This window comes from Protopterus annectens, chromosome 3.part1, assembly GCF_019279795.1.
Source record: "Protopterus annectens isolate FY-2018-M chromosome 3.part1, PAN1.0, whole genome shotgun sequence".
Lineage (NCBI taxonomy): Eukaryota > Metazoa > Chordata > Ceratodontiformes > Protopteridae > Protopterus > Protopterus annectens.
Genome location: NC_056732.1, coordinates 1,104,685,963 through 1,104,711,602, shown reverse-complemented (window position 1 = coordinate 1,104,711,602; position 25,640 = coordinate 1,104,685,963). Strand labels below are relative to the sequence as shown.

At 43.8% G+C, this 25,640-nt stretch overlaps 1 protein-coding gene across 2 annotated transcripts in view; it reads left to right on the top strand.

Annotated features, from left to right (window-relative positions):
* Positions 1–25,640, top strand: part of AGO2 (argonaute RISC catalytic component 2) — a 2,267,075-nt gene that overhangs the window by 560,567 nt on the left and 1,680,868 nt on the right. For both annotated transcript variants that reach the window (XM_044067244.1, XM_044067245.1), the window contains exon 4: positions 21,347–21,528. In XM_044067244.1, coding sequence (XP_043923179.1) covers positions 21,347–21,528 — 182 coding nt within the window. The remainder of the gene's footprint in view (positions 1–21,346; positions 21,529–25,640) is intronic.

Below are 25,640 nucleotides of genomic sequence, written 5' to 3'. Positions count from 1 at the left end.
AAGACCTTTTTGAAAGGCACTTTTCTTCTGATACCTCGTATTAAGAATCCGTCCCCACTGTGGGATCTGACTTCGGTTCTTCAGGCCTTAGTTGCACCTCCTTTCGAGCCCTTGGCATCAGTTGACTTAAAATTCTTGTCCTGGTAGACTGCTTTTCTGGTAGCTATCACCTCAACCAGGAGAGTGTCGGAACTTCAGGCTCTCTGTATGAGACCCCCATATCTAGTGTTTCATAAGGACAGGGTGTCTCTCAGAACTAATCCGTCTTTTCTCCCTAAAGTTGCTTCTGAGACAAACATTAATCAGTCTATTAATTTGCCTGTTTTTTTTCCCGAATTTTCGGAACAAAGGGGAATACAAACTTCATTTGCTGGATGTTCACAGGCAGTTATGTTTTTATTTGCACAGGACGGCGGTCTTTTGTAAATCTGATCAACTTTTTGTTTCTGTTGCTAAGCCTTTTTTAGGGAAACTAGTTTCAAAGGTAACTCTCACTAGGTGGATTTCCCTTTGTATCCTACAAGCATATAGAGAGCTTAGTTTACCAGAACCAGTAGGAGTTAATACTCATTCTACACATTCTATGGCAACGTCTGCTGAATTCTGGTCTAGAGTTTCCCTGGATGGCATTTGCTCAGTGGCTACCTGGGCGTCCTCTCACACCTTTATTACTCATTATAAACTTTATTTGGTGCCTAGAGGAAGGGCTTCCTTTGGCTCTACAGTGCTCTGGAATCTTTCCTTAAGGGACTCCCAAGATTTTGGGTAGCTGGGGATGCTGTCCCACAGGTTGCTAATCAAATGAAGTTAACTACTTCAGATAAAGAAGTTATGTACTTGCCATAACATTCCATCTGAGTAGGTAAACTTCATTTGTCAGCAACCATCCCTCCCTCCTTCCCCCTTACCTTGGTGATTATTTCTGCTGAGCTCTATGTTTGGAGTTCACGAGCTTGATGTTTGTCCTTGGTTCAGGGGTCTTGGGTTTTAGTTTGTTGGTGTCACGTGTGGAGTGGCAAACTCGATTTGAGGAGGTTGCAGTGTAGTATGGGTGGGGGGAGGGGCTTGGAGCTCGGATATTTTTGCTTGGTATGCTGCCGGCTCGGATCCTTGTCGGGTCTGAAACCCACAGGTTGCTGACAAATGAAGTTTACCTATTCAGATCGAACATTATGGTGAGTACATACGTTATGGTGAGTACATAACTTCTTTTTTTGTCATGTCCCCATAAATACGGATATTCCTGAACCGATTTGTGTGTGTGGGTACATAATTTACCACTATCGCCTTTGTTTTAGCTTCATTAATTTTGTATCCCGAAAAGATGTGAAACTGACTCAAAATATTCCATAACACTTTAATGTTTCTTTTTGGTTTTGTCCGGTATAAAATAATATCTGCAAATAAAGCCAGCTTTTCTTGACTATTATACCAATTATATCCTTGAATTTTTGAGTCCCTTATTTTCTTTGCCAGTGGTTCTAAATATAATGCAAATAATAAAGGGAAAAGAGGACACCCCTGCCTGTTTTTTCTGCCCAAGTAGAAGTTGTCAGAAAGGACCCTACCCACTTTTATTTTCGCATCCGATCCCTCCTATATCCTCCTAGTCAACTTTTTTTTTTCCAGGAAATGCAAATGCTTTCATTTCCCTACTCATAAAGTCCAGCTTACTCTGTCAAATGCTTTCTCTGCATCAAGACCCACCAACAACAATGGTATTTTCTTACATTCAGCTTCCCTTTGGATCACGTAAGTTCTGTTAATGTTGTCAAAAGTTTGCCTCCCCTCCACAAAACAGCATTTATCCATATCTCTCAATTTTGGCATTACTTTTGCCACTCTCTTAACCATTATAGACATGAACACTTTATAGTCATGGTTTATTATTGAAATGGGCCTGTATGAAGCTGGATCTTATGGATCTTTACCCTCTTTAGGTATTGCATTATGCAGCGGTGGTGCAGTGGTAGCGTTGCTGACTCACAGCAAGAGGTTCTCCTGTTCACTTCTCGGCTGGAGTGCGGAGAGTGGCTTCTGTGTGGAGTCTGCATGTCCTCCCCGTGTTTGGGTGGCATTTGAAAGACATGCGTAATTGGGTGTGCCTTCGTTGAAGGTTGAAAGTCGAGCTGACATCTTGGCGTTCGTTAAAATCTACTGCCAATCATTAGCGGACCGGAGTTCCACTGTGGCGACCCCTAATCGGGAAAAGCCGAAAGACAAACAACCATCCTTTGGTATTGCAGGTACTTCTCCTCTTAAAAATCCTGTTAAACAAAACCTTCCAGATCTTTTATCAATTTATTTCTCTCCTAGCCTCCAAACTTCTACAAGAAAGTCCTCTCTCCTGTAGATTGGTTATACATCACAGTTTTTATCTTGTCTCCTCCTGTCAATAACAGTTAGAAATTGAGCCTCATCTCCCTCTAACCTTGGCATATATTTAACTCTTCCATAAACATTTCCATTTGTATCTTTTCTTGATTTTTATATTTTCTGTTTTACAGAGACTAGTAAAATTTCTGGAATACTTCTAATACCTCTGCAGGCTCTCCTGTTACCTTCCTTGCTTCATGCTCACTAAGTTTGGTGACGGCCCTTTTTACTTTCTTTTGGCTGAGTCATTGTGCTAAGTTTGTGCTCTGTTATCAAAAACAGTTGCTTAATAGCAACCTTTCTAAACTCTTGCTTATTATCATTGTAATCCCTTTTTTGTCTAGCTTTATGAAGTTGATCCTCTTATTCTCTGAGATTCCCCCTATTCCTAGTACTTTAACATTTATCAGTCCCTCTAATTCTTGTTACTTAACCATAGCTCCCTTTCTTTTATTTCCACCCTGTTTTTAAACTCTGCCTTAATTGTATCCCATTCCTTAGCTATATTTTCAGAAGAAATTTCTATCCTCTCTAATAGCTCCTGAATAATCTCTACTTTCCCATTCCTTAAATTCCTCTCCAACAGATAAGTGGGAAAGTGCCAATGTCTCCTTTTTAATTCATTACCCTGTGCTTTTATTTACTGGTGCATGATCTGAAATAGTTATTGGGTGAGTATCAAGACCTTCGATTAAAGCGCATGTTCCTGTGAAATGTAAATTCTGTCTAGCCTAGCCCAATTTGGCATCTGTGGTCTTGGCTGAGATATCCACCCCAAGCAAAAGCCAATATGCACTTGCCAAGCCATTAAGTCTGCAAATCAAGCAGAGGTAGTAAACCCTAGAAATGCTGATTTCATTTAAAAACTTTGATTTGTATGCCAGGCTATTAGCTACAGAGTCAGTACTCGAGTACCAGCTACCACTAAGCACTAACTTGGCAACCAGTGCATCTTGCTATCCCTGAATCAAAGTGGATGTAGCTGTAAGGCGTAGCAATGGACATTGCAGCAAGGGGGGTGTATCAGTTGTGCTGGTCTATATTATCTAATCGAAGAGGCATTACAGCGAATGCCTCTTCATCAACCCCTAAAGAGCAAACCGCCAATTACGCAAACAGTCAAATCAGTGATTTTTTTTTCCTAGGGGAAAAAATCACTGATCTGGCCACAAACAAAACATCACTAACACCACCTCAAACTCACACTCCTCACACCGCCCTAACTAAATATACCACCTCTGAGATTGCACTACAGTGGGGGAAAGGGGCAAACTCATGCTGATGGCCAAAGCAATTTTTTCCCTAGGAAAAAAAATTGCTGATTTGGCCATTCGCGCAACTGCCGCTTCTCTCTTTAAGGGTCGATGAAGGCATTCGCAGTAATGCCTCTTCGATTAGATAATATAGACTTCAGTTGTGCACCTGCAGCCCTCCCCTGCGTTTTATCCCTGCCCCCACTCCCTTTGCCATGACAGTAAAATCATCAGTGTGGGAGTAACTGCTGTTCACAGCAGCAGCAAAGGAGTTGTATTCAATCTATTAGGAAACCGATGACTTAAGGCAGCTAAAAGAACACAACCAGTTATTTTTGTATTTGGATAGTATAGCCTACTAAACATATGTATACATAACTTGCTTGTATCTGATGTCTTCATTCCTCCACAGGATAGGATCTCAGATCCGACCTTCGGATCTGTCTCGCCGCATTCTTCAGACTTGGAACCGACTCTCAAGCTCTTCCCTTTTTCCCATAATGCACTACATCCACCCAAGCACCTCTGATCTTGTTTGCCGCTTCAGCTTCTGGATCCGGGTCTGTCTACTTTCGAGGTTACCATTTCACAATAAAAAATCATGGTGATGAAGTCCTCCCTCTTTAATTACCTTTTCTTATTGGTGTGTATGTACATGTGAAAGTTTCCCCTCGTATTTCTATTAGATTTTTTTGTTTTTTTTGTTTATATGTACCTTAGTCGTAGTTAACTTCTTATCTTATCCATCTGTTAGTTTTTGGTGGGCTTTGTCAGTGGTAATATTAGACAAACCTTCACCCGGATTTAAACAGACTTTTTGTGGGCACAAAATCCCCAACCAAGATGCCCACAAGGAGTATTTCCATTGTTTAGAGGCAGACTACTTAGAGGCAGCCTGTGCCTCTTTCAGTTCCAGAGCTCTAGCTTATAGAAGAAATAAATTGATTCTCAGGGGGTCTTCTTCCTTCATCGGCTCTGGAGGCTCAGACTCCTTCCTTGGCTTCCACTTCATCCTGTTCTGCTAAAGAGGTCTCTCCCTGTCTCCCCAAGAGACTGTTTAGAGCCTAAAGCGAAGTCTAGGAAAACTTCGGATCCAACTCCCTCAGATCTGAAGAAAATTCCTACCTTTTCGGATCCACCAGCATCCTCGAATCCAGGGGAAGTTATTTCATTGGCACTTTCTCTGCTGTCAGATCCAGTGTCTCAGGATCACAGAGGTTCGACCAGGTCTCCGGCTCATTCAGTTAAATCTAAGCACTCCTGAACCCCCTCGTCAGCTTCGTCCAGATCCTGTAAAAGCTGTTCCAGTGTGGATATGGAGAAGATGATGAGAAGATTCCTTAATGCCCAGATCCAGATGGGGGTAGTTTCAGCTCTGTCCCCTGTCAGATCTGTGAGCTACCTGGGCCATACCATCAGGACTCCTCCTCAGATCCGTCCTTTGGTGTAGGAGTTGCAAGGTTCGGGACTGCCATGTGTGTTGGGTTCAGTGCAAGGGAGGCTCCCCTCCTCGACTCCGAGGTTACCCTTGATCAGCCCTGTTCTGATACTCTCAGAGCAGAGTGAACCTCAGAGCCATGATGTCTGTGCTGGGTCCTGGGAATGGGGTTGGCTCAGTCTTTGTCAGCCCCATCTCTTCCCCTAGGTGCCTTGGCACTTCAGCTTTGGTCTGGTCCCTTCTGGAGACCACGGATCCGGGGTGAGTCCTGACTCTTTTCCTTCTATGGCTTCAGCTCCAGGGGAGATGGATAGGACTTTTCCTGGTCCGTCAGCTTTTCAGGTAATGGAGAGGGTTTTTTTTACCGGGTTGGAAATCCGTCACCACATGTCCTTCAAGTGATCCTGTACCCCTATTTGAGTCGAGGTCTTGAGCTCGTTCATCCTTCCATGAGTCAACCCATCCCGAGCAGTCTCCAAGATCTTCCTGGTCAGAAGGGATCCCTTCTAATACTTCTCCAGAGTATCCCGCTGAGGAAGTCCCTCGGAAGAAGATATGTAAAAGGAGGCACATTGACTCACCATTGTAGTCTTTAACCGAGGACACTGACTTCGATGAGGGGGAAGGATCCCCCCCATCCCCACCTGAGGACATCTCCTTTGTGAACATTCAAGAAATCCTGAAGCAAATAGCTGGGTGGTCTGCCCAACCTTCTCCTCTTGAGGAGTTGGTACTCTGTGGAGGCATTTGGGATGGGCCTTTGACCTGGGTGACCCTCCTGCCGGAGGACCTCATTAATTTTGTTTTCTGCTAAGGATGGAAGGAACAAGACACCATTGAGCCCATCCCCAAGTGCCCTGAGAGGTTCCTGGTACCTCCAGCAGGTGGAAGGCATTTGAGCAAGGGTCCCGTAGTTGATGCCATTGTGGTGGCAGCAACCATTAAGAAAGAACTGGCAGAAGAAACTGCCATTGTCCATCTGCCTAACAGCCACCTTTGCGCTGAGGTCAAGAGAGATCTGATCAAGGAGCTCTGAGTATTTGTCTCGAGTCCATGCCTGCAGAATAATTTAATAAAGTTTTTCTCCCAAGCTGACCACTTTTATCTTCTGTCGCCAATTCATTGATAAGGTTGATCTCCCACACAGTGGAGGGTACCTCACGAGCAGCTGGTTCAGGACTATGTGATTTCGCGGAGCCCTTTAAGGTGTCCTTTGTGAACGCCCCCCATAGTGGCTCTTCTCTGTTTAGGCCTTTGGTTCGAGATACTCTCACCCGCAGAGAAAAGGATGTGAAGACCCTCTCTCCTGTAGGAATCAAATTTCCTACGCCTCAGAGGTCCTTCTCCAGGATCCAGTGGGAGGCAAGAAAATGTGGCTTCGTAAATCAGAAGGGTCTTTCCAGGACCTGCACACATGGAGCCTTCCTCTAGAGGCAGAGGAGGAGGGTTTGATGGAAGGTGCCGCCCTAGAGGCAGAGGGGGCCTGTAAAACCAGGGCTTCAGAGAAACTTTTCTGATAAGTCCTACTAGCGTTCCTGAAGCACTGCCCAACTGTCTGTCTCTGGAGGCAGTCGGGGGTCGACTAACTTTGCACTCAGAAGTCTGGACCCAGTTGACTCAGAATCGCTGGCTGCTAAGCATAATATCCCGAGGCTACTATGTTCCTTTTTTCTTATTCCCCCAAACCCCAAGAACATCCCTGACATGCCAGCCAGTCAGAAGGAGCAGGCAGCAGTGGAAATTCAGCAACTGCTGCAAAAAACTCATCCAAGAGATCCCAGCCGAACAAAGAGGATTCGGAACCTATTCTTGCTTCCTTTTGGTGTCAAAAAAGACAGGGGAAGTAAGACCCATTCTGGATCTAAGCAAGTTAAATGGTTATGTAAAGAAGTCTAGGTTCCAAATGGTAGTGGTTCAGTCCATTCTGCCACTGTTGTGCAAGGATGATTGGATGTGCTCGATAGATCTCGAGGACGCTTACTATCATGTCAAAATAGACGGGCGCTCCAGGGGATATCTGCAGTTCTGGCTGGGAGCCAGTCATTTCCAGTTCAGAGTACTACCCTTTGGGCTCACCCCAGCTTCCCGGGTGTTCACCAAATGCATGGCAGTGGTAGCAGCTCACATGAGGTTCAGAGGATTCTGGGTGTTTCCATACTTAAAACGATTGGCTCCTTACTGCCCCCATGAGGCATCAGCTCATCCAAGCCAGATATTACTTAATCCAGTTGTCGCACTGTCTGGGCATCACTATAAACCTGAACAAGTCCAGCTTGGCTCCTGTGCAGAACCTGGAATTTATAGGGACACAGCTTTACACAAAGGATCAGGTAGCTTCTCTCCCCTTACACTGCATAACAATGCTGAAGAATCAAGTGTGGGCATTGTTATACCATCAGCAGCCCCCCCCCCCCGCATGGATGGTCTTACAAGCCTTAGTATCCATGTCGGCAACAATCCTGTTAATTCCTCTAGCAAGAGTCTTCATGTGGATTCTCCAGTGGATATTGGTGGCTCAATGGTCCATTGCTATCCCTTCCCATCAGATTGACACTAGTTTGCAAGCGTCACCTCAGCTGGTGGATACAGTTGGAAATCTTTCTAGGCAGCCCTTTCTGAACCCAACCCCCTGATAGCCACCTTGATCACGGATACCTCTCAGTTCGGGTGGGGAAGAGCATTATGATGGGATGATAGTCCAAGGCACGTGGTCTCCTATCGAGACCAGGTTGCTTATAGGTGTCCTAGGGAAGAAAGTAGTTCTAATTTTGCAAGCCTTTCAGGATGCTGTCCCCTTGGGGGACTATTGCAGTTCACACAGAAATGTCTGTTATCTGGTACATCAGGCAATGAAGAACCCATTCTTACCCCTTCTGCAGGGAGGCCACAAGGGTGTGGGAGTGGGCAATATCTTCAGACCACCTTCTAGTTGCAACACATATCCCATGGAAAGCCAAAGACTTGGAGGACAGACTCAGCAGGTTTTTCCTGGTTCCACACAGTGGCGAACATTATCTTCAGTTGCTGGGGTCAACCTTGCTGCGACTGCTTTGCCTCACCCCTCAATAACAAATGCAGCAATTTCTTCACCCTGATCTGTCTCCGGGGGTGTCCCCGAGGGATGCAGTAGTCCACAATTGGTCCTCAGGTCTGCTATATGCTTACCCTCCTCTCCCTTTCATCCCATCGTTTCTTCAGTAGGCAAGCAGGCTGAAGAGTTCTGTCATCCTCACTGCACCCTTCTGTCCTCAACAGGTGTGGTTCCCCTTCCTCTGGTCTGATCTGAAATATCCTCCTTGGATACTGGAGCCACGACAGGACCTCCCTTCTTACCTGTCAGGGATGCGGCATCCGAACCTTGGCACCCTAAGGCTGACTGCTTCGTATCTCCACTTCCAACCCTAGCGTGACAGTCCAGGCTTAGTTCCTAGTCTGTAAAATACTTCTAGCCTCACAAAAGGCTTCCACACTGAAAAAGGACATTGTCCAATCTGACTTTCCTGGTAAACAAATGTAATTTAAAAGAAAAAAATAAATAAAAGCAGAGTAGCAGTACACAGCATTGTAAATTGCAATAAATTCTGCTTTCCGGAATACGTTTCTGACTGAAGCTGTGCTGGAACAGTTTTAATTACAGTAACTGTCTTTCAACTTTTCCCGGTTAGTGGTCGCCACAGCGGAACTCCCATCCACTAATGATTGGCAGTGAATTTTTACGGTGTTGAGTTGCCAGCCTGGTGCCCAACCTTCAAAGAAGACACACCAGCACACACATGCACCTACCTGCATGTCTTTAAATTGTCTAGTAGAAAACCACAGAAGAACCAACCAGCAGAATGTGAGCAATCCAAAGGACACCAAGTTTATTAAAGTTAAGCGCTTTCCTGTATATTACATTAGGTTCTGAAGAAGTCTGTAATAGAGAGGAAAGCACTTGACTTTAACAAACTTGGTGTCCTTTGGATTGTTCACATGTCTTTAAATTCACTTGACTGCGGGGAGGACATGCAGACTCTGCACAGAAGGCACTCCAGCCGAGAATCGAATTGGACAATCTCTTGCTGTGAGGCAACAATGCTAACCGCTGCACCACTGCGGCAGGAGAAATACGGAGCTATGATATTGTGTGGGTACTGACTGCAGATATGAAGTTTTGCACAGCACTTTGCAGCAACAGAGAATTAATCAAAAGTAAAAACTTACATGCATACACATTGTTAGGACAGTACTACTGCAGCAGAGTTATGATACAAAGCAAAACAGAATTTTAAAATGCCTGCAGAAACCAACGTTAGACATGGTTAAATAAAAAAAAAAAAAAAAATGAAGAGGATTCTGGAACAGGATACAGTTATGCACTGATGAACCCTGTTCTAAGATGCATGACAGGGGATGGGTGGGGTGAATCTTGACTGGAACTGTGACATTTTGCATTACACAGTGTAGCAATGGAGAAGAAACATGTTCTGTTGAACGCAGTCAGTAACAGAAGACTGATAAGCTTGTGATATAAAGCAAGAATGTCTGTACAGACCAACATTTAACATACTTCATGGCTGTGTGAGAATAGCTTGGCTTCTGTGTAAGAAAGCGTTACTTTTAATCATAAAGGAGTAAACTCACTCAAATACTAACAGGATTCAAAGTAGAACAAAATGAAGTATTTTGGTGGTGGGACTGTCTTGTGTTTACAAACTGAGAATGCACCATGTCAGGGAAAAAGGATAAATCCCGGGACACCTTAGTTTGTTTAGTGCAAAAAGCTGGCAACAACACACTGATTGCAATTAGAGGAGTCTGTGTACTAAGGACAATTCTAGCTCCTGCACTTGATGTTAGGCAAAAGACCAAGTGACTACACTGCAGCGATGAGTTAAGAAATAAAAAGCTGAGCTATATGTTGTCAGTGTAGCTATGTGCTGACAAAACCTCATTCCGAAATGCTTAATGATGGATTTGGGAGGCTAGGGTCTTAACTGGAAATGTGGTTTTGAAAAGGGTAGTACTATGAAGGTGAATTTGGTTGTGAAGTGGTATTGAAACTTTTGTGAAAAGAAGGTGCTGTGTATAATTTGTAGAGCACTGGAGACCAGTGAGGTAGTTAAATTCAAATTATATACTATGGGGATGTTGCAGAAGAGACCAAGGGAGAGTGTAAAAACAATAGCTCCATATTTTCTGGGTTTTGTATCTAGTGTTTATTTTATCTATTTAGTTTGTTAACCGGGTAGTGTCTGGATGGACCAGAAGCCAGTTTTCAGCAGAGACCCATGGAGAAAAGCTCCAAGGAAAATTACAATAGTATTTACAAATGATATATGCTAGTTACAGTAGTTACAGTGCATAAAAAGGAATACAAAATTACAAGTTCTTACCATAGTGTTTAAAAACAGAAGTAACAAAGTTAAGTGTATTAAACAATATTAAACAAATGTATGCAATTGTCAAACATTTCAAACAATATCAACTTTTCCATACATACATTTTTTTTTTATTTATTTTGGGAGAACATATTACGATCTGGGAGTAAGAAGGATTCAAAAGCCAGGAGGTAATTGAGAAGGAAGGTATAGAGAAAGGATTTGGATATTTATGGGTTGAGATGTTTAGCCTGGGTTAGAACAGGAGCAGAGCCTGTATTTAGAGAAATATTCTTTTAGGGTCTGTTTAAATGTTAGTGTTACTGATAGTAAGAATATGCTGTGGAAGAGGTCCATTGTTTGGCAATGGCATGGGCGAAAAGGGGGATGCCATAGGTGTTTTGGGCTTTATTAACTTTTAACAATATTTTATCTGCCGACCTAAGGGATGTTAGGTTACTATAGGGATGGACTATATCTGATAGTGCTGGGCAGTTATCAGGTTTGTATAAGACTAAGAGCAGTTAGCTGATTCAGGGTAAGGAGATGAGGGAGCTCTAGACATTTTAGCTGAATTAATGTAGTACAGTGATGAGATCATTGAGATTGATTTGTAACGAATTTGGCAATTTTGTTATAGCAAGATTCAAGGCTATTTAGGTCAGATTTGTGAAGGTTGGTAAATACTTGAGAGTAATATAGAAGGGAAGATAATAGATGGATTTGGGCTGTTGCGAGTCTGACTTTGTCGGTGAGAAATGTTTTTGCCCCGAAGAGTGAACCCAGTTTGGCATGCACCTTTTTAATGGTTAGAACAAGGTGTTTGTCAAACTTGAGTTCGCTATCAATTGAGACAGATGTTTTGTATGTTCTACTGGCACTGTTATAGTGCCATTGGAACAGAGATATAGATAGGAGGTAGATTATTAGATGTTGGGTTATGATGGAAGACCATAAGCTTGTATTTTGGGGGATTAAGTATAAGTTGATGGAGAGTCAGATAATTTTCTATATTGTGGAGGGCTGCTTGAGTTTTTCCTGGAGTTCTTTGATAGTGGGGAGAGAGCAGATTAGGGAAGCATCATCAGCATATTGTACAATTGAGGCTGGGTTAGCTGCAGTATGAAGGTCACTAGTAAAGGTAGTGAACAAAAGTGGACTGAAGATTGAACCTTGTGGGACTCCAACACTTATAGGCAGCTGAGGGGAGAGTTCATTGTCCCATAGAGTGGCTTGTTTTCTGTCAGACAGGTAGCTATGAAACCATTTTTAGGGTTTCAGAACTGGAGTGGTAGATGGCTAGTTTAAGTAGCATTTGATACTATACAGTATCAAATGGTTTTGACATGTCTAGGAATGTAGCAGAGACTAGTTGTTTTTTTGTTTTTAAGTTGGTATATAGTGTCAGTCAGGAAATAGTCTGTGTGTGTATTTTTCTAAGATCTTGGCAAGTGGAGATGGAATGGCTGTGGGTCTATATTTGGATATATCAGTTGAGGGACCGGCTTTATTGGAAGGGTATTATGTGAGATATTTTCCAAAGAGATGGTACATACTGTTCAGAAATAAAGTGGTTGATAAGAATAGATATAGGGTAAGCTATGGAAGTAGCAGCTAGTTGAAAAAAGTCATAAAGTAGCTGGTCAGCAGCTAGTGTGCAAGGTTTTAATTTGGAAATAAAAGTTTTAATATAGTTGGTTTGCATTGGTTTGAGCTGGAGAAGGGTAGTGTTTCTTTCGGGAGTTTGAGGTGTGTGGTAGGAGGTGTACTGGGGGTGGTGAGTAGAGAGGTTATTGAGTAAATAAATTGGGAGGTTAGTTAAGATACGGGGTTTGATTTGCTGCTTGAGGGGGTGTGGTTGGAGAGGGGAGGGACTGGTTAACTGTAAGTTACAGGATACTGGGGTAGGTGGGAATGGGGGTGTAGAGTAGGGGAGCTGAGTGAGCCCGAGAGTACCGAGGGTGAGTGGAGCGGGGCTACACAGAGGGTGAAACAGCGCAGCAAGAGACGGTCAGTCACTCACAGTAAAAAAAAGAAAGCCAGGTATAGAAATTAAGTATAAGAAGAAAGAAAAAAATGACAGCAAGAGAGTTGTAGAGAAGAAAGAAAAAATCAGGAAGAAAAGTTTGTAAACACTAAGTCAGGGTGATGGTCGAGGAGACTAGCATTAAACAGTTAGAAACCAGTAAGTATTAGGAGAAATAAGAGAAGGAAACAAACTTGAGAGTAAGCTAAGCAGTACTCTGACAGAGTAGGGAGGGTTATCTAAAGGGTGAGAGGGGGTAGAGAAAAACAGACGAACTAGGACAGGAAAGGAAGAAGAGAGCATGGGGAAAAAATCCCAGGGGACCTGTCAATGGCAGGCTAAGTTGGGCTGCTGGCATCCCTTACTATAAGCGAGAAACATCAGGTTCAGAGATTAATACCTGGAGTTCACAGCTAATTAGGTTAAAATTATCTGCACAATTAAACATGCATGTGTTGCTTGGAATGGCTTTTAGTAGGTAGTGGAGGGTCCAAATAGCTGGTGCAACTGTTGGTCTGCAATGTCCCAATAGTCCCGGAGTTAATGCTCAGGGGCAAGAGGCCAGAGAATTGTTTAAAGGGCTGGAAGGTAAGAGATAGTAAAAGCCAGTAAACGTTTATGCTGACAGCTAAAAAGTACAGTGAGATAGTTACAGTAGTGGAGAAACAACATTCGGTATGCACATAACAGGTCTGCTTACAATCAGCTACTCTATCACTAGACCGTGTAAGTTAATACACAGTATAAATCATATCCAAGACACTGGCTGCAGGCAAAACTAGTAGGATTTGGTAGAGCTAAACATAAGATCAAAAACAGAACATGCGACCTGCGAGCAGTTATTACACATTAAATGTACTGGCAATTTACAGGTAGATTCATTTATAGCAGTGTTATTCATATGTACAACAAATGAGAGGATAAACTCCAGTCAGCCAAGCCGAGTCTATTTCAAAACGGCAGTGCCATGTAAGATTTAATTACAGCACGCTAGTTTATATTTGTTGTATAAGGTAGGAGCAGTTTGTGTCATAGTTTACTGTACACTCCTCCATATTAGGTAATAGTAGGTAGCCTCATAAAATATACTGTCTAAATGACGAAATTAGTGTATGCAAAAATGAGACAAGTACCAGGTGGTAAATAATGCAGCCTCTAACTAGTAGAGATTTCACCTAGTGGTTGCAAACTACACTTTAGGTAAATGCAAGTTATAGGAGGTATGAGTGGCATATACTCTTAATTGCTGCACACTCATTCTTAGTTGGTCTATTCCTTAAAAAACTGCTATGAGCAGGATATTAACCACGTTCAACAGCTAATCGAGTCTGAAAGAGCACATATCTTGCAATAGCCTACTTGCAACACAAATGTTGCTCCCGTGTATACACGGATAGCTGTAGCTAGAGGCAACAAGGTAATGAAAAAACAGCACAGATGAGCGGATAAGACTTTAAAAAAATAGCTAAGTATAAAAAAGCAGTGAAAAACAGCAGATATTACAATATACATTTAAAATAAGTGGCTAAAACAACATTCAAAGTCTATTTGTGCAACATACCTGGTGAGTACACGCTTATGGACAGGGACGCCTAGCAGCAGGGGATAACTACAGTTTAAAAATGACGCCCATGAGAGGAAGGGGCCCTGTGAAAACTACTGTCCAGAAATTAGGGGGGGTGAGGGGTTAAATAGAAGTAGGCAGGGAAAGGCACCCAGTGAGAACACCTGAGGGCGAGAATCAGCGCAGCGAGAGACTATCAGTCACTCACAGTAAAAAAGAAAGCCAGGGATAGAAATTGAGTAGAAGAAGAAAGAAAAAATGGCAGTATACAACAGCAGTAGACCAAAAGCTGCTGTGTGGATTATACTGGGATTAATTGGCCTCTCCCACCTTGAAAAAAGGAGCTAAAGTCTGAGGGTGGATACTGGTAAGGCGTACATAGCCTTTGAACCAAGTGGACATGAAATTTGGTATAGCTGTAGTAGACCTGTTTTTTTGGACTGTGGGTGATACTGTATTCCCCCCATTTCTGCTTTGCTTTCCAGCTGTCTCAATGCCACCCCCCCCATCCATCATTAGATCTTCAGCTGCTTCCACTTCTGGACTTTCTCCGATACAGAGATAGGTCTGGTGTGGATCTTGCGGGCATTCTGGGGGGGGGGGTCATACCAGCTGCTGCTTCTCCTTGGGGGCTGTATTAGTGAACTGCCATAGTTTCACTGCTCGTCCGCTGCATTCATATACTAAGTCCAAAGGTTACTCCTGCGTGTGGGCAATGCATCTCCTCAGGGAGGAGCTCCATAGACTAACCCCCCCCCCCCCGAAAGGGCATGCTCATCCCTCCCTACCTGCCAAGTGCCTCAGACTCACAGTAAGCTAATTGAACCCATGTCACTTAGGCTGTAGTTAGTGCTTTATTCCTCTATTCCGCTGTGCTGGTTGTTTTGTGATTGGTATTTACCTTGATATACGGAGCTGTGAAGTTTTTTTTTTTTTTTGTTTGTTCTCATGTTCTTGGTAGATGATGTTCTTGTTTCACTGTTGCAGTCATTGCATTTGGGTAATCTGCTGGCAGGTTGCCCTCAGTCGGCCTGATTAACAAAGTCTTGGGTCCTGTGTCTGTTGCTGTCCCTTCTTCCATGACGTCAGGGGTGTAAAACATGCATCCGATGCCATTACATCGGTCTTTCTTGCCGTGCGGTGCCCGAAGCAGAAGAAGTTTGCAAGTGCCGGTCGGCTGACTCCTGAAATTTTCGTTTTCGAGTTTCAGAACCAAAGTCTTCAACTTAAAGCTAAGTACCCCGTTGGGGAAACTTTTTCTTGCTCCTTACCGATGTCAGTAAAAGTTAATAATTGCATTACTTGTGGAAAGCAAATACCTCACAAAGATTTTCATTTGTACTGTATTCCTTGCCTAGGCTGTGACCACGAAGTACCTTGCTGTCGGTTTTGTGCTTTGTTTAATCAGCACACTATCCGTCGTTGGTACATTTTTGCCTCTAAATATTTCGGTTCTCAGTTTAATTATCACGAAATGTTGTCAGTTAGCCATCCGACTACCGGGATTCCGAAAAAATGCAAAGATAAAGACAGAGACAGGCTGCCAAGGTCCAAAACTGCCAACAGCACTTCTCCTAAGCCAGTTCGTCGATACTGAGTGAGGCGCTTTCGCAGCCCTGATACCAGCTATTTCTGATTCGCAGGCCTCTACTGAGACCCATTCGGAGTCCTGTATGCCGCGAGAGGCTTCACCTATGGAACCCGTGGATGTCTCTACCTTGGATGGGTCTGGAGCCGATGTGAAGGCACCGGCTTCTGAGGGTGTATTCAGGCCTACAGACTTGCATATTAAATTGACTTCAGATTCATTACTAAGGCCTAAATCTCGATCTATGTCTAAAAATCCGACGCCCAGGCCACATGTTAAAGCCCCTATGCCTAAAAAAACTACTTCTTCTTTCGGCTTTTTCCCGGTTAGGGGTCGCCACAATGGATCACCTGTACGCTCATGATTGGCAGTGGAGTTTTACGGTGTCTAGTTGCCAGCCCAGCGCCCAACCTTCCACAGAAGGCACGCACACACTCACACCTAGGGCCAATTTAGTGTGTCCAATCCACCTACAGCATGCCTTTGGGATGTGGGAGGAAACCGGAGCACCCATAGGAAACCCACACGACCACAAGGAGCACATGCAAACTCCGCCCAGAAGGCACCCCAGCCGAGAATCGAACCGGAGAACCTCTTGCTGTGAGGCTGCAATGCTAACCGCTGCACCACCGTGGCCGCCCTGCCCTATGCCTAAAAAACAAATTATCAAAATGGCTGAAGATCTAATTACTCTAATCAGGGGTAGTCAACCCCCCCCCCCAAGAGGCCTAGGGCTGAGCTTGATTATGAATCTTATCAGATTTCTGTTTCTTCTGACTCTTCTAATGATTCTGATGCAGAGGATTCCATTCCCTCTGCTTCCCATATTTTGGATTTTTCTTTTGGGGAAACTTTACATACCTTAAGGGAGCATTTCCACTGGGAAAGTCAGGAATCCTCTGATTCTGAAAAGAGGCTTAGGGATTTCCTTCTTCTACCTCAGCATACGCCCTTGGCTATACCTCCTGTACTAGACATTGTTGATGTGTTTTCGGAATCCATTATGGCCCCTGATTCCCTGCCTCCGGCTCCTAGTAAACTTGAGTCCCACAAGTTCCTTTTCAAAAATCCTGTTGCAGATCCAGAAACCATTTCTCATGGGCCCAAGGGCATTAAGGCTTCTACTGCTAAAAATCCTACCCCTTCTGATAGAGACTCCAGGGCGCTGGATAGATGGGGTAAGAAGGTTTATAGTTCTGCAACCTTGGCAATCCGGGCTTTAAACTGCCAATTTCATATGTTAAAGTATCAACAGCATATTATTGGACTGCTTAAACAGAAAATGTTGTTTCCTGACTGTGTGGAAAATAAAGATTTACAGGAATTATTGCATTCTGCGGAACAAGTTGGAAAACATACTTTGCAATGTGGTTTTGATTCTTTAGAGGCCTCCTGCAGGGCTGCTGTTACTGGGTCTGTGCTTGGAAGTCGTGATTGGCTTAAGCAGCATTCTTTGCCTGATCATGTTAAAGCAAAATTGTTGGATGCTCCTTTAAATCAGGACCATTTGGAAATAAGGCTGAAGAAGTTCTAAAAAAGATGCAAGACAAAGCTAAATCTATGCAAACTGTGAAAGATTTCTTACAAGTGCAACCTCCCAGATTTAGTAGGCACTGGCCTACTAAGAATTGGTCTTTTCCAGCTCCTTCCAGATCCTCTCAAGCCAAACCAAGCCACACCAAAAGCACCAGATTTCAGTCCCAGGGGACTCTTAGAACTAAGCAATGGGGGCCTTCACTTCCAAATCTGGAAATAACAAGACACCCTCTATGGTAAACAGTCTCAATGACTTCCTTTTAAAATTACCGAGCACTTATCTTTTAGCCGCCCCTGTGGGGGGGGAAATTGCTCTTCATGAAAAGAACTGGGAATTCATAACCCAGGACAAATGGGTTTTAGGGATACAGATTACATTTCCACACATTGCCAAAACCAAACTGGTGGCCAGACCTGCCTCCAAATTAGTGGGCAGAGGTTAAAAAACAAGTACTTTCCCTCTTAAACATAGGGGCTATTCAACCAGTACCAGAAGAGGAAAAGGGACAATGTTTCTATTCCAGGCTCTTTCTGGTGCACAGAAAAGACAAATCATGGCGCCAAGTTCTGGACCTGTCTACTCTAAACACCTTTCTGGACATTCCAAAATTCAAGATGCTGACTCTTCACCAATTACTTTCTATGCTAGGCAAAGATGCCTGGTTGGCAACTCTAGATTTAAAAGAAGCATACTTGCACATCCCAGTCAGGGAATCTTGCAGAAGATACCTACACTTCAAAGCAGGCTACTTGCATTATCAATTCTCTGCACTGCCTTTTGGCTTGTCTGCTGCGCCCAGGGTATTCACAAAGTGCCTGGCTCCAGTTATTGCATTTTGCAGGCAAAGAAGTATTCAAATATAACCATACCTGGACGATTGTCTAATTCAGGCAGAAAACCAGGGCATACGTCTAAATCATCTGGCGTTTGTAAAAAGGGTTCTAACTTGTCTGGGGTACACCATAAACGAAAAGAAATCGCAACTGGTGCAAGCTTGAATACAACTGCCCAGATGGCTTTCCTCACGCCAGAGAAGCAAATTCATTTGGTAACTTACTTCAGACAAATGGCCACAAAAACCTTGCTATCTGTAAGCCTTGGGGTTAATGGCCTCCTGCATTCTTCTAATTCCATATGCAAGACTGGATATGAGGAAACTACAGTGGTACTTAAAAAGTCTATGGAGTCAACATTGTCACAGCCTGGAAACGATGATTCCTATCATACCTTGCCTACGCCTGGAATTCCTATGGTGGGCAGAGACCTGCCACCAAAACAAGGGACTACCATTCACACTACCCCCTGCCGCCCAAACCCTAACTGCAGATGCATCAGACTATACATGGGGGGGCTCAACTGCCAGGGAAGTGCATTCAGGGCAAATGGAACCCAAATCAAATTGCACCTACATATCAATCAAAAAGAAATGTTAGCTGTACAGAATGCTCTGACAGCCTTCAAGGACTATATTATTCCAGGGCAACTAATGGTAAAGACGGACAACACCACGGTTATGTGGTACATAAGCAAGGGGGGTACACATTCTTACCCTTTCTGCAGACTAGCCATGGCATTGTGGAACACAGCCTTGAGCTACCAAGTGCACCTACAAGCTCAATTCCTGCCAGGAACATTGAATACACTGGCAGACGGACTAAGCAGAAATCTCATGGACCCACACGAGTGGAAACTGTAACAACGGATTTTCAACATGTTGACAAGCAAATGGGGGAGCCCAGACGTGGATCTATTTGCCTCCCTCAGAACTACCAGTTGGACAAGTTTTGCACAAGGACTCCCCACAAAGAAGCCTGGAAAGTGGATGCTCTGTCCTTCAGCTGGAAAAACCTATCAGTCTACATAAGCAAGGGGGTACACATTCTTACCCTTTCTGCAGACTAGCCATGGCATTGTGGAACACAGCCTTGAGCTACCAAGTGCATCTACAAGCTCAATTCCTGCCAGGAACATTGAATACACTGGCAGACGGACTAAGCAGAAATCTCATGGACCCACACGAGTGGAAACTGTAACCACGGATTTTCAACATGTTGACAAGCAAATGGGGGAGCCCAGACGTGGATCTATTTGCCTCCCTCAGAACTACCAGTTGGACAAGTTTTGCACAAGGACTCCCCACAAAGAAGCCTGGAAAGTGGATGCTCTGTCCTTCAGCTGGAAAAACCTATCAGTCTACGCCTTTCCCCCTCTGCCTCTGCTCTCAAAGTTCTGCTAAAAGTCAAACAGGACAAACCAAGAATGATTTTGATTGCTCCAGACTGACCACGCCAACATTGGTACCCACTCCTGTGCAGTTTGTCACAAATATCTCCATGGCATCTGCCTCAGACCCCTTCCTTGCTGTCACAGCAGGAGAACCAAATCCTGTACCCTCAGCTTCCAACACTGAACCTTGCAGCCTGGCTTAATCACTTAAATTCACCCTTATCATCCGTCAGCAAACCTGTGATGGATGTCATCTTGGAGGCGAGAAGGCCTAATACTAGAAAATCTTATGCTGACAAATGGAAAAGATTCTGTGCCTGGAACCAATCTTTATGGATGAGCACAGCAGTGCCCAATCTACCTCAGATTTTGCAATACTTAACTGAGATGCTTCACAAAGGCCTGTCCTTTTCCTCTATTAAAATCCACGCTTCAGCTATTTCAGCTCACTATAACACAGAACCCACCCCTCTTCTCTCATCCCCTGCTCAAGCAGTATCTCAGAGGGGCAAAGAACTTGAGACCACCCAGGAGATGATATACCCCTGCCTGGGACCTTAACTTTGTTTTGGAGAAGCTCACTGTGCCTCCTTTTGAGCCAGCTGCTACTGCAGACTTAAAATTTCTTTCTTGGAAAACAGCCTTCCTTGTAGCAATCACTTCAGCTAGAAGGATATCTGAATTACAGGCCCTTATGGCAGTGGAGCCTTTCATCATCTTTCATGAGGACATGGTATCTCTGAGGCCCAATCCATCCTTAATGTCTAAGGTTGTTTCCAGTGTGGCTCTAATCAGTCCATTCATTTGCCAACCTTCTTTCCCAATTCACAGAACAAAGGGGAACGGATTCTGCATTCCTTGGATGTGCACAGACAACTTAGATTCTACTTGGACAGCACTAAATATCAAAGAAAATCTGAACAATTGCTGGTAGCATTTGCTGCAGGGGCAAAGAGTAAGACTATTTCAAAACAAACAATTTCTAAATGGATAAGCCATTGCATTAATTTCTGCTATAAGCACCATGGAAAGCCTATCCCCCAGGGGATCAAATCTCACTCCACCAGGGCTGCATCTACTTCTGCAGTCTTTCTCAGAGGTATTCCTACCAGGGATATTCTAGAAGCTGCTACCTGGAATTCTGTACATACTTTCACCAAGCGTTATTTACCAATTTTCTCTAAATCCAGAGCTGGCTTTGCCACTGCTGTCTTGCAGGGCCTTATAGCTGGTCCTAATGCTGTATAAACTCCTCCTCCCAACCATAACTTTGGGAATCTACCCAAATGTAATGACTGCAACAGTGAAACACGAAGAACATAGTACAGTTGTGTACACTTACCATAAATGTAGATGTTCAAGTGTATTCACTGTTGCAGTCCTGGTTACTCTCCCTCCAGCCCTCTACTTTTCTCTGGCAATACCTCTACTTTCTTTTAGTATGCTTAAAAGCCTTTTTGGTATATTTGCTGTTGGTTGGAGGTATATTTTTGTGTTTTTTCATTTTATTTGCTCCCCATTAGGGAGGCATCTGACATCTGGGGCAAGAAAAACTGATGTAATGGCATTGGATGCATGTTTTATACCTCTGACGACCTGACGTCATGGAAGAAGGGACAGCAACCGACGCAGGACCCTGGACTTTGTTAATCAGGCCGACTGAGGGCAACCTGTCAGCAGATTACCCAAATGTAATGACTGCAACAGTGAATACACTCAACATCTACATTTATGATAAGTGTACACAACTGTACTTTGCTCGTATTTATTTTTAGGCTTTTTTAGCAGTTTATACTAATTTGTATATTTTTCATTAGCATTGTTTCACTCTTTTTGTTATGTTCTGAACCTTAAGTGCAGTAATGAAGATGAATTTGAATCTGAAGGATCTACAGAGATAACATTCTTTAAAATGTATGCAAGCTTAACAGGCCTAGATTGTAGTCAGTCAAGAGAGTCATCATTTTTCTTACTGCAGGTGGAATTGGAGGTGACATTGCCAGGTGAAGGTAAAGACAGAATATTTAAGGTGTCAATACGATGGTTGGCATGTGTCAGCCTACAGGCCCTGCACGATGCACTTGCTGGACGATTGCCTAATGTTCCTTTTGAAACCATCCAGGCACTGGATGTAGTGATGAGACATTTACCCTCCATGAGGTAAGTCCTTGAGCTATTTACTAAACTTTTATCTTAAAATTTCCACTACATGGGTATCCATGATACTCTTATAATGATATAATCTTTGCTTTTTGACCAGTTGAAAATATTGTGATATAGGATGTTGGCCCGAAATTAATGGATCATGCATGGAGGGCCTCATAAATAAAAATTCTACACTGAAAATGAGAGTTGCAGTTAACTTTAAATGCTTTTGCATTCATTAGTAAGAAAGTACTCCAGGCTACATTTACCCATTTGTAGATGTTGTTTTGGTACTTGGAGGTGATTTGCAACCTGTTTTCTGGTTGGTTCATTTTCTGCTGAGTTGTTCCTGAGTGTTTATTCTAAGATTTTCTATTTAGTTTGGTGGTCTCTTTCAGGTATATCCATGGCACCAGTTTGTTTTGATTGGTACATCCTCTGATAAGTTCTCCTTGGATGCTTCTCCTGCCGGGTATTGCTTGCTTCTGCTGGAAGCATCTGGATGTTCTTCGTGTTTCACTGTTGCAGTCATTACATTTGGATTATCTGCTTGCAGGTAGCCCACAGTCGGCCTGATTAAAGTCTTGGGTCCTGCGTCGGTTGCTGTCCCTTCCATGACGTCAGGTCGTCTAGGGGTATAAAGCATGTAGCTGACGCCATTACATCAGTCTAATCAGCGCACTATCCGTCATTGGTACATTTTCGCTTCTAAATATTTCGGTTCTCGCTTTAATTATCCAGAAATGTCGGTTAGCCATCCGACTACCAGGATTCCGAAAAAAAGCAAATATAAAGACAGAGACAGGCCGCTGAGGTCCAAAACTGCCGATGCCGCTTCTCCTAAGCCAGTCGCCAGTGCGCCAGTACTCAGTGAGGTGCTTTCGTAGCCCCTGATACCCGTTACTTCTGATTCGCAGGCCTCTACTGAGACCCATTCGGAGTCCGGTATGCTGTGAGATTCTTCAACTATGGAACCCGCAGATGTCTCTACCTTGGATGGGTCCAGAGCTGCTGTGCAGGCACCGGCTTCTGAGGGTGTATTCAGGCCTACGGACTTGTATATTAAACCGATGCCTTCTTCTTCTCTTAGGCCTAAATCTCGATCTGTGCCTAAAAAAACGACGCCCAGGCCACATGCTCAGGCCTCTATGCCCAAAAAACAAATTATCAAAATGGCTGAAGATCTAATAACTCTAATCAGGGTTAGCCAACCCCCTGTTTCTAAGAGGATTAGGACTGAAGTGGTTTATGAATCTTTTGACCAGGATTCTGTTTTTTCTGATTCTTCTGATTATCTGGATTTGCCCTCGTCTACTTATGAGGATTCTGATGCAGAGGACTTCATTCCCTCTGCTTCCCCTCCAGAGGATTTTTCTTTTGCGGAAACCTTACGTACTCTAAGGGAGCATTTCCACTAGGAAAGCCAGGATTTTTCTGATTCAAAAAAGAGGCTTAGGGATTTCTTACTCCTACCTCAGCATAGGCCTTTAGCTATTCCTCATGTACTAGACATTGTTGATGATTCCTTTTCAGAATCTAGTTTTGCCCCTGATTCCTTGCCTCCTGCTCCCAGAAAACTTGACAGATACTACAGGGTCCCTGAGTCGCACAAGTTCCTTTTTAAAAATCCTATTGCGGATCCAGAGACTATAGTTCACAGGGGCCCAAGGGCATTAAGGCTTCTACTGCTAAAAATCCTACCTCTTCTGATAGAGACTCCAGGGCGCTGGATAGATGTGGTAAGAATGTTTACACTTTTGTAACCATGGCCATTAGGGCTTTAAACTGCCAGTTTCATATGTTAAAGTTTCAGCAACATGTTATTGGATTGCTTAAACAGAAAATGATGTTGATTCCTGACTGTGTGGAAAGTAAAGAATTACAGGATTTAATGCATTCTGCTGAAAAAGCTGGAAAACATACTTTGCAATGTAGTTTTGATTCATTAGAGGCCTCTTGCAGGGCCGCTGTTACTGGGTCTGTGCTCAGAACGCATGCTTGGCGTAAGGAACAATCTTTGCCTGATCATGTTAAAGCTAAATTGTTGGATGCTCCCTTAAATCAGGACCGCCTGTTTGGCAACCAGGCTGAGGAAGTTCTTAAAAAGATGGAAGATAAAGCTAAATCTATGCAAACTGTTAAAGATTTCTTACAAGTTCAGCCTCCTAGATTTAGTAGGCACCGGCCCTCTAAGAATTGGTCCTTTCCAGTCCCTTCCAGATCTTCTCAAGCCAAACCCAGACACAGCAAAAACCATAGGTTTCAGTCCCAGGGGACACACACGACTAAGCAGTGGGGGGCCTCCACTTCCAAATGTGGGAGTGATAAGACTCCCCCCTATGGTAAACTGTCTCAATGACTTCCTTTTAAATTTCCAAGCACTTATCAACTGACTGCCCCTTTGGGGGGAAAGATTGCTCTTCATGCAAAAAACTGGGAACTCATTACGCAGGACAAATGGGTTTTAAATATAGATGTTCTTCATCTCACATTGCTGCAGTCCTTACTTATGGGTAGTCCGCTGTCCTCGGTCGGCCCGAATACCAAAGTATTAGGCTGACGTCGGTCATGGGCGCACAGCCCTGACATCAGAGCGTCAGGGTATAAAAGCGCATGACCGACGTCATATCCTCAGTCTTTTTTGCCGCATGGTCCCATGCAGAAGCAGCGTTGCAAGTGCCGTTCGGCTTTCTGAAATTTTTCGTTTTCGGAGTTTCAGACATACCAAGTTGGACTAAGTACCCCGTTGGGGAGCGCTTTTGTTTTTTCTTGCCTCAGTTGTTTACCGGATGTCAGAAAAAGTGAATAATTGTATTTCTTGTGGGAAGCAGATACCGCATAGGGATTACCACTCGCTTTGTATCCCTTGCTTGGGACCGGAGCACAACGTAGTTGGGTGTCGGTTTTGTGCTAGGTTTAATAAGCACACTATTAAGAGAAGGCTAGATTGCGCTAGGTTAGTTTTTGGCAAACGGTGTAATTATAATATGCCGTCGGATCCTCCGACGCCCGCTTCCACAAAAAAGCGTAAAGACAAATCTGTAAAGCCTAGACAGGATGATTCGTCCATTTCGGACGCCGGTCCTTTAGAGACTGCAGTGGAACAGGTGGATCCGGCTGAAGTTTCTGTTGAGTCTCAGGGGGAAACCTTGATTTTACAGGATGTGGCATCACAGGAGTCAGGTCAGGCTGAAGGGGCCTCTCAGGTTACTATTCTCCCTTCTTTGCCTAAGGGGGTTAGGCCTTCTGCTACTGTTTCTAGGGCTCTTTCTAAGGGCAGGACTGTTTTGCCTTCTTCTGGAGTTAGTTCTGGTTCTTCAGGGTCTGTACCTAAGAAGCATATGCTTAAAATGGCAGAAGACTTGATTTCTTTAATTAGAGGTTCCATGCCCTCCTGATAAGAGGCCCAGGGTAGAGCCAGAGTTGGAAATTTTGGAGCAGGCCTCAGATGATTCTGAGTCTTCTGCTGAGGATATTCAAGATTTTCCTCCTTATTCGGATTCCGATGCAGAGGATTCTACTCCTTCTGCTTCCTCCAGAGGATTTTTCATTTTCAGAAACCTTACACTCTATGAGGGAACATTTTAAGTGGGAAGGACAGGATTACTCAGATTCCAGAAAGAGGCTTAGAGAGTTCTTGTTTTACCACAGCACAGACCCTTGGCTATTCCTCCTGTTTTGGATGTTGTTCAGGATGTTTTTTCGAGGCCTCATTTAATCCAGATTCTATGCCTCCTGCACCAGTTAAACCGGACAGGTATTATAGGGTACCTGAGGCTCATAAATACCTATATAAGAGTCCTAGGGCGGACCCAGAAACTATTAGTCAGGGGCCTAAGGGTGTTAGGGCTTCTGTTGTAAAGAATCCGGTTCCTCTAGATAAGGAAGCTAGAGCTTTGGACAGATGGGGTAAGAAGGTGTACACCTCTTCTACTTTGGCAATGAGGGCTTTAAATTGCCAGTTTCATATGTTGAAATATCAGAATTTCCTCCTTTCTCAGCTAAAATCTAAAGTGGATGCTTTGGCAGAGGGCATAGAGTGTAAAGAATTGCAAGATTTGGTGCATGTTTCTGAACAGGTGGGGAAACATTCTTTGCAGTGTGGCTTTGATGCTTTGCAGGCTTCT